This window comes from Zonotrichia leucophrys, chromosome 14 (assembly GCF_028769735.1).
Source record: "Zonotrichia leucophrys gambelii isolate GWCS_2022_RI chromosome 14, RI_Zleu_2.0, whole genome shotgun sequence".
In the NCBI taxonomy this organism is placed as follows: domain Eukaryota; kingdom Metazoa; phylum Chordata; class Aves; order Passeriformes; family Passerellidae; genus Zonotrichia; species Zonotrichia leucophrys.
In genome coordinates this window covers 14,157,780-14,175,175 of record NC_088184.1, presented here as the reverse complement: position 1 = coordinate 14,175,175, position 17,396 = coordinate 14,157,780, and the positions used below count along the sequence as shown (strand labels likewise).

General features: G+C 53.5%; 1 protein-coding gene across 1 annotated transcript; it reads right to left on the bottom strand.

Annotated features, from left to right (window-relative positions):
* Positions 1-457: 457 nt before the first annotated feature.
* ALKBH5 (alkB homolog 5, RNA demethylase) lies at positions 458-17,353 on the bottom strand. Its single transcript, XM_064725986.1, has 5 exons — positions 17,073-17,353; positions 16,076-16,898; positions 10,247-10,327; positions 5,940-6,095; positions 458-4,353 (listed from the first exon to the last, which is right to left on the bottom strand). Exons 2-5 carry the CDS (start codon positions 16,798-16,800, stop codon positions 4,170-4,172), a joined length of 1,146 nt encoding a protein of 381 aa, XP_064582056.1. The 5' UTR covers positions 16,801-16,898; positions 17,073-17,353; the 3' UTR covers positions 458-4,169.
* Positions 17,354-17,396: the final 43 nt, after the last annotated feature.

Below are 17,396 nucleotides of genomic sequence, written 5' to 3'. Positions count from 1 at the left end.
AGAGAGGGAAGGAGCAGGGAGAAGAGGAAGAAGAGAGAGGAGAGATGGAGAGGAGGATGAGGATGGGAGAGAGAAGGGAGAAGGAGAGGGAGAGGAGGAAAGAAAGGAAGAAGAAAGGAGAGGAGAAGCAATACCACAGACCAGGAGATCCCATCCATGCCCCCTCTGGCACCTCACACCCACCCCATCATCTCCCTCTTGCAGGAGGGAAACACCTGGAGGAAGAGGAGCTCAGACGAGGCCGAAGCCCAGGGTGCTGGAGGAAGGCAGAGATCCCTGTCCCTGCTTTCTAGGACAGCACAGGAAGCACAGCCACCAAGTTTGGCCACCCTGTCCCCAGGGAGATGGTGACTCCCCTTTATTTAGAACCAGTTCCCTGCTCCCAAACCACTTCTCATTCCTGCCAGGGGGGATCGAGGCACATCCCAGCTCCCAGTACCACACAGCCAGGCCAAGAGATGCTTTCTGCTTTTATTCAATTAATGCAGCAATCTATACAAGAAAAAAAAAAAAAAATGAAACCATGAAATTCCAAACCCTGACAGTGAAGAACCAAATTCTTCCTAAGAATCAACTGGAATTAAAAGATTCCCCCACCTCAGACTGTACATAAAATAATCTCTGCTCCATTTACAGCGTTTCACACAGTACTTCTCGTATCTCAAACTTCAGAACTGTACAACTTTGTTACAAACCACGCTTTTTCCTAGGAAAAGCTTACAGAAAAAAATATTGCCACTTTCTTTTTTATTATTATCTTTTTTTAATTTTTATTTTTTTATTGGTAACAAAAAAAAATTAGAATCTTTTAAAAAACAAAAATGAAAGTCAGCCAGAACTTCTAAGTGTGGGCAGGGAAAGGAGCAGAGACATTTCTCAATCGAATGTTTCTCCTCCCAACAGGGAAAAGGGAACACTTTTGGCAGGTAAAAGACTCTGCTGCTGGTGGGGGTCTAGACCCTGGCCCGCCTTGAGTCCTGGTGCTGTTTGGATCCATGGGCTTGGATAATTCCACCACTGAACCTTCTTGAGATACGGTAACAGCAACAAACCCCAATTTCCTCCTGTTCTTGGTGGAAAAGCAGGGATGAACCCCACTTTGCTCTCCCTTCCTTAGGAAAGACAGTTCTGCTCTGGGCTCTGGGCACATGGGCTGTCCCACTGGATGGAGCTCCCAGTGTGGGGCTGAGCACGGACACGCTGTGGGTGGATGGAGAGGTTGGACCACACACAGCCAGATCAGACACACACAAACCAACAGGATCAGGGCTCTGCAGGAGCCTGGGGAGAAGTTTTACCTCCAAATCCGAGCTCACCCCACTCCCTGCTCACCCCCAGCCCGGCCTGATGCCTGTGTGCAGCCCAACAGTGAAAACCAGGAATTCTGAGCCACAGTTCCAACCAGACAGGTTACAGGAAGGATCCAGACCTCTGGATCCATGTGAAAAATGTCTTCTAGTTTCGAATCCAGGTTTCACTCTGCTGTTGTTCAGTGCAAAAGAGTTAAAAAACCATGTTATCTACACATATACATCCGTGTCTATAGAAAATGTCTGTACAAGTGGGGAGTTGGCCCTGCCTGCACGCTGGGGACTCCTCTCCTGAGGGATCCTGCTCCCTCTCTCTCCAAGGTGTCAAGCCCCAAGCAGTCAGGTTAAAAACCAAGAGCAGATGGTGGCTGGAGAGGAGCCCCTCCTGTCCCCCCAGCCACGGCTGCCAGCTCTGACCCACTGCATGGATGGGGACAAGGAAAAGGGGGAAGCTCCCGAGCAGGACATGCAGGAATACCAACACAAGCTGGGGAAGGAATCTTGCACATGTTCAGCCTGCACAAGGAGCAGGATGAGGTGGTGGCTGGGAACAGGCTGGAGGTGTAAGAGCTCAGCATTTCCACAGCCAGCTCCTCATCCCATGGAAGTCCTGCTCTGAAAGGCCAGCTGCTCCAGCTTCATTCTGACACCAGGGTAGAATATCCATATTGGAGAGGGAGGGATAAAACTGGGAGCCAGGAGGGGAGAGGGCAGAGCTGAGACTCTGGCAGTGACCTCTGTCCCCATCTGCACCCACAGCAGAGCCTGGCACCGTGACAGGAACAGGGCATGGCCAGGATGGATCCAGAAACACGAAGCCACCAGGAGGAGAAGGGATCTGTGCTCCCTGCGTGCAGTTTTGCTGTCAGGGGGATGCCAAGCTGCCCAGAACAGGGGGTTTGTAGCCAAGAGCTGGCCTGGATTCGCAGCAGAAAGCTGGTGGGGTGAGGAACATCGCTTCAAATGCTACATGAAAATGGCATTTCCAAAGTTTCACAAGCAGCAGAAGCACAAACTTTTGGGTCTCTGGATTGACAAGCCACATTCTTTCAGAGGCTGTGCCTCAGCACAGAGCCAGTGGGGGCTCTCACCAGGCAAACCAGGCACTGGGGACCTCACCAACACCCCCACAGCCAGCTGAAGGTGATGGCAACGTCCTCTGAGCTCGTGTGACAAGATCCAGCCTGAGCAGAACCCCAACACCAGGTGAAACTCAGCAGGGAAGGAAAAGGACAGTGGGACCCAGATGTCACAAATGTCCTCGATCAGCACTGCAGGGAACAACGCCTGGGGTGGTTGTTTTAGACCAGGAGCCCCTCAAGACAGCAGCAAACAAGTTTCAAAATATATTACATCTTTTTATTGCCAAGCGTGCAGACCATGAAGTGTGTGGGGGACACGACACTAAGAAAAACTACAGTTGGAGGGAGGGCAAAGCAGTAAAAATTTAAAAATAAAGACTACTCCTTACAACTGCCAACACTTGGGTTCAAAGAATCAACTGGAGGAAGTTTTCCTTAAAAGTACAGCTCTAAATATGGCATTGGGCCCCAAACTTTGCAAACACCAAGGCTTTGGTCTGGGCTAACACAAACCAGGTGGGAGGATGATGATGATGATGATGGCAGATGCTCTATCACAACTCCATGGGGCTGAATGCCTGATTCTTCTCAGCATTTCCTGTAGCAACCAGAAAACTCCCTACCCCAGGAACACAGGCAGGAATACGCCAGGAGAAAGCAGGCAACCTCAGTGCTGGATGCACTGAACTGGGGCCAACCTGGAGCCCTGCAGTGTCCCTGCTCCCAGAGCCAGCCTCGGAGGGGACAGAGCTGCTCAGCTCCCCCAGGGCCACAGCAGCTCCTGCTCCATCAGGATGGGACACTGTGCTGGCAATGCTGCACCGACTCAGCTCTCCCCCCCTGGAAGGGGCAGTGGAGAAGGGCTCTTCTGGGGGGTCCCAAGGCACAAACCCTCACAAGCACAGCGTCTCCTACTCCTCCTTGCTATCCCCAGCTCTGGGAAGCAGCACGTGCTCAGTGTGATCCCTCACTTGGCAGCCCTGAGATTCCAATATGGACCTCAGGACAATGCTGGGCCACCTTTCCCTCCTCCAGACCAGCACTGAGAAACCAGAGCTCTTGTACATTCTTCTTGGAGAGGGCAGCGCAGGGACACAGGGCTGCGAGCCCATGCTGGCTTGGGAAAAGGGTCTGGAAAGGAAACCTACGGCATTTAAAACACTAAAGTGCAACAAAAATGTCCTAAACCCTTTGAAATCGATCGCAGCAAGAGGGGTCTGCAAAGCTTCAAACTTCCAGTTACTGCAGGGCATCCTTAAAACAGACCCGACAACCACCAGGTAAAAAAGACCAAGGAGCCCTTTGGTGAAACAAGGAATACCAGCCCACCATGGAATTTCAGCTCCTGGGGTCAAACATCATATTTAGAACATTTGGAAAGGAAAAGTGTTAAAGCAAAAAAAAAAAAAAGAAAAACAAACAAAAAAAAAATCAAAACAAAAATACAATTCTTGAATCTTGCGCAATGAAAGAGTTAAACTTTTTGGTGTTTTCAAAAGAAATCCCAACAGACAACCTGGCATAACTTTATCTGCTTCCTAAGGGAGAGATGCCCACTTGAGCCACGACTCAGGACACCATGTGCACTGGACATGTTCCATCCTCACGTATGTCTCAGCATTCCTCCATTCATAAAACCAAATCCTTCCTGTTTACTCTTCAGCCTGAAAGGAAAAACCAAAACTGAAGCTAGATGGAAGATAGCCAGAGGGAGGAGAAAGTTTTCACAGACTGGAGGCCAATCTCATCAGCTCCACGAGCCTGGCAAGTGCAATCCTCAGTGTCGCCTCATTTTAACCTTCCTGGCGGGGCTGCCGTCCTCCTCCTCATCCTCACAGTCCTCCGTGTACTCGTACGACCGTCGCCAATAGTTCTCAGAGCTGAAGTTGCTCCGTCTCCTATGTTTTGGTAAGAGGACTGAACGCCTGTTCTCCTCCTTATCCATTTCTAGAATCCGTGGCCTGTGCAGAGGGAGGAAACAGGAGTGAGAGCACAGCACGATGGGATCCAAGGGTTCCTCCTGGGTGCTGTCTGCAGTTACCTGCACTGACAGCTCTGCCTGTTTTCCCACTGCTCTCCCAGCACTGGGCACTTGGCAGAGCAGGAACAAATCACCAAGTTCCACCTCCCCAGAGGAGCTGAGAACTTGGCTATGATGGGCCAGCTCCTTCCCTTCCCAAGGCTCTGGCCTTTACCTCCACCAGAACACTTCCAGCCAACCTCTTTAACTTGCAGTTTGTGGCCCCAAGAAAAATCCCTTGGGCAGAGGGTCTGTCTCTACTGCAGCAGAATTTAGAGCACAGAGCTGAGCTCCTTATGGTGCAGGATCACACCACAGCTCCAAAATCCTTTGTCCTCTCAAATATTAACAGAGTGTAATTGTTATTTCTGCAGAGCTGCCTCTGATAACTTTCCAGCAGGACTGGGTTGGTGGGCAGCACACACCACTCACTTTATCTGAGTGGTTCCTGACAGATCCCACTATGATATCCATGAGAATTACCTGTTATACTGGAGCCTCTGAGGCCAGAGAAAGAGAAAAACATGTTTTTCACACCCATCTGCTGCAGGAGCCTAGGCAAGCCATCCCCCACAGCCTGATAAGGTCACACCAGGCTGAAAAACAGCTCAGAGGGATGTGCACATTTGTCCCGCATGATCGCTCCTCTAATCGGACACCCAGGGAAGCTGCATCTGCAGCCCAGCCTCAGACCCTCCTCCATCCTCCAGCCTGCATCCAGGTGAATGAACACTGCTCACAAACAATCCATCCCCACCCTCCTCCCTCCAGGACAGGTTCAAACAGGGCTGGGACTGCGTGGCAGCCAAGCCCTGCGACCAAGTCAACTTTTGGGTTGTACCCATTGTGCAGAGAGTGCCATCTGGATCCTCAGGAAGCTTTGGAATTGGAATATGCAGGACAGCTGGCAGGCTGGCCATCACTCACAGCCATCAGTGTGCTCACACCAAGGTGTTTAAGGGAAGCCTTGCTGCAGAGCTCAAGCTTGTCTGAAACCTCAGCAAGGAGCTTCCCTCAAGGTCAGGCTTAAACATCCACAATTCTGGTTTCTCACACAAAAATGCACACACAGAGCTCTGGAATCAAAACAGGCCTGAGAAGCTTCCCAGGAAGTCCTTAACCTTTCCCAGATAGCAAACCCTCACGTTCCCTCCCAGGACTGCTTTCATAATATAGTTTAACGCAGCTGCACAGGTTGCTTGGCAATAGAGGTCAAAAATGATTAGCTGCAGGGAAACTATTGTTCTGAACGACTGCATTATCAAAAGCCAGCCAAATCTATTGCTTCTTCATTATGCCACTCACAGGATAAACAATGTAAGCTGCTTACAGCCAGAGCTCAGCCTCCACAAGTCTGGGAGGAACGCATAAAGAGCTCATTCTGATAAAACAGATCTGGGCATTGCAGAAAGCACCTGGCAGGTGCAAATCAAAATGGTTTTAAATATGTTCTGAGCCAGGGACCTCAGCTATGCACTGATCCAGAGACAACATCCCAAACAGGGCTGTTAGGAGAGGTGATCTCACCTGTGGGCAGCATCGGGGTCTGCTTTGCGATGGGACCGCTTTGGTTTCAGGATCTGGTCCCGGTTGCTCCCCGACAGGCGGTCAGAGTTATAACCTGGTGGCAACACAGAGCTACTCAGGGATTTTGTTTCCAATCGAGGTGCATCTAGTCTTGTTCTGCAAATATTGAAAGAGAAGAGAATTTGCAAGGAGTTTCTACAGGATCACAGCAGAGCCCTCCACCCCAACCACACAGCTCAGGAGGAGGGGCAGGAATACCCCATTCCACAGCACAAACTGCAGCTTTGTGGTACTAGAAACTTCACAGAATGACAGAATGGTTAAGTTGGAAGGGACCTTGAAGATCATCTCATTTCCAACCCCTTGCCACAGGCAGGAACATCTTTCACTAGACCAGACTGCTCCAAGCTTTGTCCACCTTGGCCTTGGACACTTTGAAGGATGGAGCAGCCACAACTTCTCTGGGCAACCTGTGCCAGGGCCTCAGCACCCTCACAGGAAAGGATTTTTTCCTTATACCTAATTTAAACACTCTCTATCAGTTTGAAGGCATTGCCCTTTGTCCTGCATTGGCTTAGGGACACACAGTCATGAGGTGAAGGCAAAAGGTGCTGAGCTCACTGCAACCCCAGCTCTGGGAGAAGGAGCAGAGCTGCTGCAGCAGCTGTGAAATCCCATGAAATCACCTGGCAATAACTCACAGCTCCAGTTAAGCCACCTGGCTGGGAGATGCCCTGCAAAAGCATCATCACCTGCAACAGTAATAACTGCTTCCACCTGGAAACTCCCTCCTGCCCACGGATCTCCCGGGGTCAGGTGTTCCTCAGCTTGACTGCAAAGTGCAAGGAGTTGAAGTACGAGTCAGGAGGAGGCGTAGCAAACAGAAGCTGCTCCATACATCCCTTCCAGCAGCTCTGCACACACTCAAGCTGTGCTGGAGAGCAAGCACAGCTCATCCCAAAAGAGAACTGAAGGCATGCACAGGTGGAGGAGGCAGCAAAAATGAAGGGGGAGAATCACTTGCTCTCCAGTGCTGAACTTCAGCTCCTGAGGGAGGTTTCCACAGGAGAATCCCAATCTAAACCTCCATTAGGAAGCACATCCAGTTGCCAAGGAGAGCCTCTTCAGCTAATCAGGGTGATGCCAGTCTGGCACAGGCAAAGCTGGGCATGGCAGCCTGAGTTTGCCCAGCGTGCCAGAAACAAGGAACACTTCCACAGGCAGCTGCCAGGTTGGAGCCTGTGCTACTCCACGCTGTCATCCTGAGCTGTTCTGAGCTCCAGGGCTGGACCCAGTCCAGCCTCAACACCAAAGGCCCTGCAGATCCTGCCCGTGACAAGGGAGGTTGTTTAAATACCTCTCAAATACAGCAGCAACCACAGGGCTGCAATTCTAACAAACCAACCCCTAACACACTGCAAGGGCAAGGGAACAGCACCCATGCTCCCTCTGGCCAGGTGCAAGGAGAGGTGACACTAAAATGGAGAATAATATACCTACAAACAGAGAAACTCTGCTTATGAGAGTGAAAGCAGAATGGCAGCAAAAGCCTCCAAAATTGCTTTCAAGACCTGGTTGAGTAGGTCTCATTTCTACACCCACCTCCCACGTTACCTCTCCCAACATCTCATAAATTGAGAGCACCATTCCTCCCCTCCTCTGGCTCAAAGCACTTCCAAACCCTGCTGGCTCCCGGCAGCCCTGTGATCCAACACAGGAAACAACGAGCACTGAAGTGTTTATGACCTGCTTGGTAACCACACAGCTCTGGAGGATCCTGCAGAACCCCACTGCTCCTGCAGCTCCCACAGCTCTGCTCTCCTGCTGCTGTCAGTGGGAACATGCTCAGAGCAGAGCCAGACTCGCTGGGACGCAGCAGGCTCCGGCAGAACTCTGAGCTGAACATCCCAGCTCCAACTGGCATGATCCAGCTGATCTGATCTGAAAGCTCAGGGCTGATCCTCACCACCAAGAAGAGGAAGAGGAGTTTTATGAGGAGGCCAGCAGGGGAAGGAGGTGCTTTCCTGGTTGCACAACAGCCTATTCCAGGCACGGCCGCAGATCCGGGCAGCGGGAACGGCGCTGGTGCAGCGACCCTGGCACAGCAAAGGGCACACTCTGCACACACAGGGACACGCAGGGGACACAGGGAGGTGGCTGCCCTGGCCAGGGGATAAGCAGCAATTAATAAGCTCTAATTGGCAGCAATCACAGCCCAGCCTTTGGCAAACATCGCCACGGATTCACCACAGCTGCAGAGGCTACGCAGAAATAATTCCCAGGGGGTTTGTGCTTTGCTCGAGAGAAAAATCCTGGTGTGGTTTCATCTGGTTTGTCTGTCGGGTTAGCCCCTCACTGTCTGATGGGCAGAGACACTTCTGCTCTGACATGAAGCAAATCAGGCCCCAAAAATCAGGGTGGATGGGCAAACAAAGCCAGCAGAGCTGCAGGCTCTGTCCCTTCAGCAGGAATGCAGCAGCTCAGCTGGGTACAACTGGGGACACCTCACTGCTCCTCCCAGGACTTAAAGGGGGCTTATAAAAAACACAGAAAACAACTTTTTATGTTGGGAGATGGGCATAAGAGGGACCAGTGTTAAAAGAGGGAAGATTTAGATTGGATATTAGAAAGAAATCCTTTGCTCAGACAGCAGTGAAGCACCAGGTTGGACAGGGCTCTGAGCAACCTGCTCTAGTGGAAGGTGTCCTTGTCCATGGCAGGGGCTGAAATGAGGTGATGTTTAAGGTCCCTTCTTGCCCTGATGCACTTTGAGGGCAGCCAGGCTTGACTGAAACAATCCAACACCCTCAGCTCACCAAGGCTGGAGAAAGCAAGAGGCAGAGCCAGTTTAAACAGGTACACTGGACACCTGCACCAGTTTGGGCAGCTTTAGCTTATTTATCTGAGTCTGTCTTTTCCACAAAACTGCTCCACAACCTAGGACAGGCAGCTTCTCTTTCCCAAAGTCCAACCAAAGCAGCTCCAAGGCTTGGAGATGCCTCCTTGTCAGCACTGGTGCTGCCTTTCCCTGGCTGCTCCACCACCACGAACACAACAGCTCTAAGTTCTTATCAGAGCCTCTCACCCCACACCTCACAGGGCCATACCCAGATGTGGGGTGCTTTGGCTGCAGCCTGCCTTTCATCCCACTCTATCTCCTGCCACATCTCACCCTGCCTCCCTGGGTCTGATTTTGCTTGGCAAATGCCTCAGGGCTGCTGTTTTTCCTGCCTTCATTCCATGGGTTTCTCTAACCAGATGTCCAACTCCACTCCACTGGCTTTGTGCCATATCCTCATAATGTTGCCAGACTTGTTTTGAAATCAACTAAGCCATCCAAAAGCTCATCCAGCCTGGATCCAGACCTCTTGCCTGCGAGCCTTATGCCAGCCTGGGCCACAACCACAGCCCTGCCACCAATGCCCACGGTTTTGGCTGGGTTTACAGGACTCAAAGTGTGTATTTTCATTTACAAAGATGTTTCTTGACAGCAGAACTACTGCCAACACCTTTCAAGGCACAATCAGCAAGGGTCAATGTGTGGCAGTCACATGTTTTGGTCTCCTAGTAGAAGGACTGGTAACAGAGGACATTTCTAGGCAGAAAAGGTTTTACTGAGGAACTTTGGGGTGGGGTTAGTTCACTTTGTCTCTCATTTTCTTAAGAGCTTTAGGAACAAGCATTGATTGATGAAATGCCATCAAGAGTGCTTTTCTAGAACAGGAAGCCCCTTTCTAAAACAGCTTATGGAGCTTGGCTTCCCAACACAGACTCAAAGGACAAGCTCTGCACTGAGCACTGAACTCTCTACATGTTTCCCTCCAAGGCCAGTGTCTCGCTCTCTCCCCAGGAAACAACAGCCATGATACCAAGAAAACTTCCTCTGCTTCACAGGACATTCCTCATCACAAGCATCAGCTTCAAAAGACCACCCAGGTAACTCACACACGTGGGTCTCACATGACCAGACACCTGAACACACAGCCCAAAACAAGACAGTTTGATACCCTGGGTGTTTGGAGCTGGACAGCCAAAGGAAAGCCAGTCTGGGCACCAGCAGGGCTTGCAAGCCCAGACATTACAACAAAGGGCTGCTGCACAGAGCCAAGAAGTGATGTTCCCTGCAGGAACAGGTCCCAGCCACTTCCACTGCCAGGCACGGCACGACACAAGTGAGCATCAGTGACACCTAATCAAGGTGCGAGATCAAGCCAGCAAATTAACAAGCAAGGTAAGTTTTCAAGTGTTTAAGCATCCTGACACCACATCCACGTTGATCTTGCTGTCTGGAGGGCTTCAACACTTACTTTCTGAGGATGATGACAGCTCTCCTCTCCTTGATGTCCTGTGGTCGAATGCAGTGTGTGATTTCGTCGGCCGCATACCCACTGACAACAGAAACAAAAAGCCACCATCAGGGAGATGCCAGGCACAAGCAGAAAGTGGTTTCCAGCCTCAACAACTCAGTTTGGCCAGTACTTCCTAACTTGCACCAGGAATTTCTCCCCCAAACACCACCCCCCAGGCACACAGGACTTGCAGGAAAGAACAAACATTGGGAAAGAATCGGGACAGTCAGGGGGTTTTGGGGGGTTTCATAACTCAGTTTTTCAGAGGAAACTGCCACCTGCTCCAGCACTGTGAATAAAACATGTACAAATGTAAAACTGTAGATTCAGACAATTAATTTATGAAGAAATTAGAAAGCAACAGGAGGGCAAATGAGCACATTCCTCCAAAGCATCATCTCAAACATGCCTATGAGAAAAGCCATCTCTCACAGCTCAGGTGTGCACCACACCCAGACCCAAACACGTAACACATCAAGGAGGTTTTTTAGTCACAGAGGGGTGCAGTCATGCAGAGCTGAGCCTCTCACCCCCTTTTCCTGCTCATCATCCTCCCCATCAGATGGCACATCCTCAGCCACCACAAGAACAGCACCAGCCCTAACCCAGCACTCGTGGGGTAACCTACAAATTCAGACCTGCAAACCAAGCTGCACTCCTCTGTAACAGGGTGAAGCAGCTCCCTGGGCTGAGGAAAAGCCAGGCTCAAGCAGTGGCTGTTGTCAGCAGCAGTATTTCACTGTGTGAAATAATTCCAGATACTCCACATTTTCAGCAGGCTGGAGAAAAGCCACGGCCAAGGACAGCCCACTGGAGCATTTCCTGATGGCTGCTTCTGTCTCCAGGTGAAATCAGAGCAGGTGAAATCCCGGTGTGTCCATGGAGAGCAGCCACCAGACCTGCTGTGACACACAAACCGTGCTGGGAGCACATCCCATCACGGCAAGGGTGTGAGCAGCACATCCCAGCGCTGGGGCTGCCCTCTGCCTGCCGTTTGGAGAGTGTCAGCTCACCGAGAGCCCTCTGCAATCCAGCACGGGCTAAAGAGAGGCTGAACACCTCCAGAGCTTCCTCAAACACCCAGCAAGGGCAGCAACACCTTGGGTGAAGCTGCTCAAGCCTGCACGCCCAGCCTGAAGCAGAAATCAGCAGCCCCAGTGTCCCCACAAGGCTTTTCCAGGCCAGGGTCAGGGGCTGGCAGGTTATTCAGGACACCCTGAGCAGGGAACAGAGCTCACACACACAAGTCTTCTCTGGGGACAGGACCGGGTTTTCATGATCTGGTTAGATAAGCCACCCACTCACCCAGAAACGCCTCCTCACACACAGATTTACTGCTCTGCAAGGACAGCTACAAGACCAAGGCCTGACCAGCCGAAGCAGGAGTGGTGTCCATCCCCACCGTGCTCCAGGCATTGCAGAACACAACAAGGGGCTCGTGATGATGCTCTATTATGTTCCTGGAATCTCTGTGTCAAGCTCCAGTGAATTCATGAATATCACCCACGTTAGCATTCAACACAGCATCCTCAGCATCACCCTGAACACCAGGGAAAGGTCTCCTTCCAGACCTGCTTCCAGACCCACAAGGTGTCAGCCTGGACACCCCTTTTCACTCCTTGCCAGGCAAGAACACCCTCTCACCCTTTCCAGATCACTTCCAGAGTGGCACCAGCAAGTCTGTGGTCCCAGATCAAACAACAGCCCCACCACACTGGTCTGAGACCATAAGGGGGACACACCAGTCTGCCCCAGTGCCAAACTGGTGTGGAAAACTCTGCACTATACCATATGTAGTGATGGAGTGCCTCTGCACAGGCAGGGAAATGAAAGGATTATTTGGTTGTGCCACACTTGTGCTGCCTCGTGCCAGCATGAACTTCTCACCCACTGCCCAGCCCTGCACGCCCTGAGGATGGGTGAAGGGGCAGACCCTGAAGAAAAACACCCATAATGATATCAAGGGTCTACACACACATTTCTTGCCCAGAGAAGAAACTCAAAACAATCTGGAAAGGAAAATCATAAATTCCTGCCCACAAGAACACCTGAGTGTGACATCTCCATCCCAGAGCGTTTTCCAGAAGAACAGGGGAAGTGCTGATGTTTTCCACACACTACCCCAAAACAAGTCCCCAATTCCACACTAACCTGTCAAACCTTACACCCCCAACTCTCTCCTGAGTCTTTTTACACCTGGAAGAGCCTCTGCTGAGCCAGAAATGATTCACACAGAGATAAAAGTGGATATTTCTGCGCAAACATCACCAGAAAGGAAGCCTTGAAGTTCTACAGACTTTAACAAGAAAAGCTTGAACAAATCTCTGCCTCATCACCACTGGCACACGTGGAACTTCCTCTGCAGCAGAGCCTGCTCTGAGGGATCAGGCTATTTTGGAGCAGACAGCTGCACAGAGATCCCTCCAGCTGGGAAGGAAGGAAGGAGCTTCATCCTCCAGCGACTCCAACCTGCTCTGACTGCGCTGCCATCAGGCACGCCTGGAGACAACAGGAGGGACACACATCACAGCACTCCCCTGCCATTACAAACTGCCACGAGATGACCCAGAGCACTCTCCAGCTGAGGGAAGCCTGTAAGGCACAAGCTCTGGGAACTTGGGAAATGTTACCTATGCCTTTCGTTCCTCCAGCTGCAGCTGCACTCTTCCCAATGCTCACACAACATACCTGGCATTTCAGTGCTGAGATTTGCCTCCTGTGACAGCAGCTGCAGGGCAGGGATCCACCTGGAACCCCCAGCTCAGGTGGCTCCACACACCCCCTGTTCCTTTCCTTTTTCCCAAGCATTCTCAAAGCACAGATGAAAAGGCAAATTCCTCCATCTCCCTACCACTGCTTCTATCGATTGATGCTCACCAAATTGTTGTTAAAACAAGAAAAACCCACAAGCTGATGGGTCACAGGACTGGGATCCAGCAGCACACCCTGAGCTGATGCTTCCTGCTGGCCTGGCTGCCACTGGGACAAACCTGCAGGAGCTCCTGCTCCCCAGGAAAAGAAGGGACTGGAGAAGGTCATGTTCTAGATCACAAAAGCTACAAGAGCAAATCTTCCCTGCAGATGTGAAAAGGGAGGAGAAAGGGCTCATTACAGGTCATGGGGTGGCTCAGCCTTTGCCTTCTGGCAGAGGGGCACAGCCCAGCCACGTGAATCCTGTTCCACCTCACCTGTCACTGGAGGGCTGAACGCTTTCCAAGCAGTCTGAGGCAGGTGCAGTGTTGGCAAACACCACATCCTGCTTCAGGGCAGGCAAACAAAATCAAGGGAGGGAAATGGGGAAAGCACCTCTACAAAATCCCTTCTGGCTCAGCAGCTGTGAAATCAGGAGCAGGAAGGGGAGAGGGGCAATCTGGGGCCAGTGTGAGAGTGCTGTGGGGTCAAAGAGGATTCCAGGAACATGACAGCTTACTTTAGACCCTCAGGACTTCCACAAGGCTTCCCTGGAAAGGCTGCAGCCACTGACCCAGCAGGATCTGAATCCCAGACATTACAGGCATGCCACCTCTATCTGTGCCCGTTGCCCATCTCCAGGGTAACTGCCTCCAGCAGCTGTTTACCCAGAGGACAAAATGCCAAGTTTGGGGAGTTGACTCAGTCACGACCAAGGGCTGGATTTGGTGCCACACCCCTGAGCATGCTCTGCACCTCTCCTGCTCCTCCTGACTGCTGGGGGGAGATGGGAGAGCAGGGGATCTGCTGTGAGGCCAGGAATTGATCCCAGACGGGATCCTGTCAACACACAACAGTCAGTCTGGCAGAATCTCCCATAAGTGAGTGTAAAGTACCTGCTAACTGCTGTACCAAATTTGAAATAATCCCTGTTTTAAAGTCTATTACTTGCTGGAAGGAGGAACATCTGACTGTGATCAAACTGCAGTGGGTGGGTCAGAAAGCAGCCCTTGGATTTGGAGGGAAAAGATATCAAGGTATCTTCATGTTGTTTGTAGGATTCCTTTAGCTACATTAACAAACTGATTACAGCACCTGAGTGACACTGCCAACAACCCAAACACCCCTGGGAGACACATCACTCCAATTCCATGAGCCCTGAGCCAGCAGCCTCTTCCCAGCAGTTTTGAGAAGGAAGAGCAAGGGTCTGGAATAAGAAAACATCATTCTCTGGTCCTGGAGCAGAGAAAGCATCTCTCTTTCCTCCCACCATCCTCCACTGCAGATCCTCCTCCAGAGTTTTTCAAGAGGCTTTGACTGCAAGACTTGAGGCTGACCCTGCATTAGCAGCTCTGCCAGAATGCTTCCAAGCAGGATAAAACTCTCACTGTCCTTAAAAAACAGAAGGCCTCTGGCTGTAAAAGCAAGGACAACTATTTATCCAGGCCTGACGAGGAAAGACAGCAGAGGGGTTTGCACCAGGAGCAGGAAAATTGGGGCAGAAAGTTTCCCTCCTGGTATCTCAGAGCAGTCAGGGAGCAGAGCAGCTGCCTCACACCCAGCAGTCCATCCCTGGGGATGGAGCTCGCTCTGCAGTAAAAAGATACAGAGCAGGATGGGTCCCCTTGGGTCCCATTTCACAAAATCACCCCGACCTCTGCCCCCCGAGCCCTGACAAACCACCAGGGAATGAGAAAATGTCCTCAGCGCCATTCCCGCCTCCCTCTGCAGCCTCCCTCATCCCTGGCTAATCCACACAAGTTACCTAACACCGGGGTACAGCAAGGATTAGTTAATGTTTGTGCAGCTTTTCCGAGATAAAAGCGACGCGAGATCTCGGCATTTATTATTGATGCACCAGTCAAGGAGGCCGTGTGTTTGTGGGGGGAAAAATTCCTTCCCGAACCCTGCAGCGATCAATTTACAAGCCAAAGCAAGGGATTGAATTACGGCCTGGGAGCCCGGAAAACCGGCCTGGACCTTCACCAGCCCAAAAAAGCCACCCCCCAAAGGAGGATACAGCTGGTAGCACTGCTGGCACAGCCCTGGTGATCCCTGCTGCTGGCAGGGAGCACTCTGACCTTCAGGGACACAAGGGACTGGCAGCACCAATGCCAGGCTTCCAGCTGCCCTCCCCAGGAGCTGGAGACAGCAGGATCCCGGTGCTCCAGCCCTGTCCCCTCACCTGCCTGTCCCCTCACCTGTGTGGGCAGCAGTGGCATTAGCAAGCAGGCGTTCCCCGGTGCCAACCCCAGCCTCACTGCCGGCCAACTGCGTGACCTTGGGCAGGTCATTCCACCTTCCAGGGCTCTTCCTCAGCGCACACCAAGTCCCTTCCTGTGCCCGTGACCCGCTGCACTTCCAAGTGACAATCACGCGGGGCTCTGCACTCTGCTCTCCCCATCGTCACAGCGCAGGGGAGGGCTCAGCACTCCCAGTTTACAGACTGGGAAGGACGGGGCCATTCACACCTCCTCTCCACGGTTAAGGTCAGGTCAGAGAAGCACCGGCCCAGCTAAGAATAGACCCAGGAGCCCTGTCCCTACAGCTGCTCCGCTCTGACCACTCTTGGGCAAAGGATCCATTTTGTGTCTCATCGTGTTACTTTAACCATTCACAGGAACTCAGTGGCCAGCTCAGCTCTGCTCCCACCAGCATTCGCCTCAAGCTCCATGGAGAGGGCACCCACCCAAATCCTCACCCACAACAACGGCAGGACCACCCCCCTAAAATCGCTGTTTCACCCCTACCAGCACAGCGAGCCCCCGAGCACCGACCGGAGGAGGAGATGGAGCCCGAGGCGCCGTCGGGGCGCGCATCCGTGCGCCTCGTGATCCGCGTTACACAACCGGGGCCTCGGCAACGCGGGCGAGTTACCTGAGCACCGTGACGCTCCCCCTCTTGACGGGCAGGAACAGAACGGGCTCCGACACCCGGATGGGCTTGAACTGGAATTTACACCCGAAGCAGAGCGCCGAGTCGCTGAAGAAGGACACGGAGACGATGGGCCTCTCAAAGATATGGATGGGGTCCACGTGGGAGACAATGCAGCCCCCCGGCTGGTAGTCGTTGATGACGGCACTGTTCACAAAGCCCTCGGGGATCACCCGGTGCTCCACCAGCTTCCTGATCACCAAGTCGTGCACCCACTCGGGGATGGCGTCCACCTCCCCCCGCGGGTACAGGCGCTCCTGGCCGGGGCCCCGCCGCTGCAGCTGAGACCCGTACGTGTAACCTTCCCCGAAAAAATACTTGTTCCGCAGCGGCGCCCGGTCCACCGTGTGCTCCTTGTAGAGCCCCTTCTCCGCCCGGGACACCACGTCCTCGATGCGCGCCTCGATCTTGGCGCACTCCTCGGCGCTGAAGAGGCGAAGCTGGCGGATGCCGCTCTTCACTTTCCGAGCTTCCTCCTCCTCCTTCTGCTCCTCGTAGTCGCTGGGCTCGGAGCCGGAGTCCTCCTGGTGCCGCCGCTTGCGCTCGTACGGCGGTTCGGGGGGCTCCCGCGGGAGGCCGCCGCCGCCGCCGCCGCCTTTGTGGCCGTCCCGGTAGGGCATCATGGACTTGAGCTTCTCCCGCAGGTCCGTGTAGCCGCTGCCGGCCATGGCGCGTCCGCAGCCCCCGCCTCTATCGATCCCGGCGCTGCAGGCGGCGGCGGGCGGCGGCGGGGGACGCGCAGCTGCTGCTCATGGCACCCGCCGCCCTGCCGGGAGAGAGAGCCCCGCAGGACGGGGAGGTGAGCACGGGATCCCGGTACCGCGCCAGACCCTCTCCCGGCCCCCCTTCTCGGGAGATGGGACCCCGCTCCCGGCGCACGGAGCTCCCGCCCTCTCCCTCCCTCCCGGGGCAGGGGCGGCCCGGCGGACGCCACACTCACGGCTTGGCCCGGGGCGGGCGCGGACGACGCTGCCGGTGCCGGTGCTCACGCGGCGGCAGGGCCTGGCACATTCCCAGCGGCGGCCCCGGACTCCCTGCCCGTTCCCACCGCCGCGGCTCTGCCCATGGCGGGGGACAACCGGAGGAGGCGTGGGGGGGTCCCGTGCCGTGCCGGGGGACGGCGGCGGGCGGGGGTCTGGCGCGGCCCTTCCCGCTACGTCACCAGGAGCCGGCCCGACATCCCGGATCGCCGCGGGGCCGCCCCGCCCCGCCGCGCACGCGCCGCCACCGCCCCCGGCCCCGCCCCTCCCGCGCACGCACGGAC

Bases quoted from the DNA above. Each gene is read 5' to 3' on its own strand.
- ALKBH5 (XM_064725986.1), bottom strand. From the start codon at position 16,800: ATGGCCGGCAGCGGCTACACGGACCTGCGGGAGAAGCTCAAGTCCATG. The intron at 10,328-16,075 runs GTAACTCGCCCG...TTCTGTTGTCAG, and splicing joins GGGAGCGTCACGGTGCTCAG to TGGGTATGCGGCCGACGAAA. The intron at 6,096-10,246 runs GTAAGTGTTGAA...CAATATTTGCAG, and splicing joins GCTGTCATCATCCTCAGAAA to AACAAGACTAGATGCACCTC.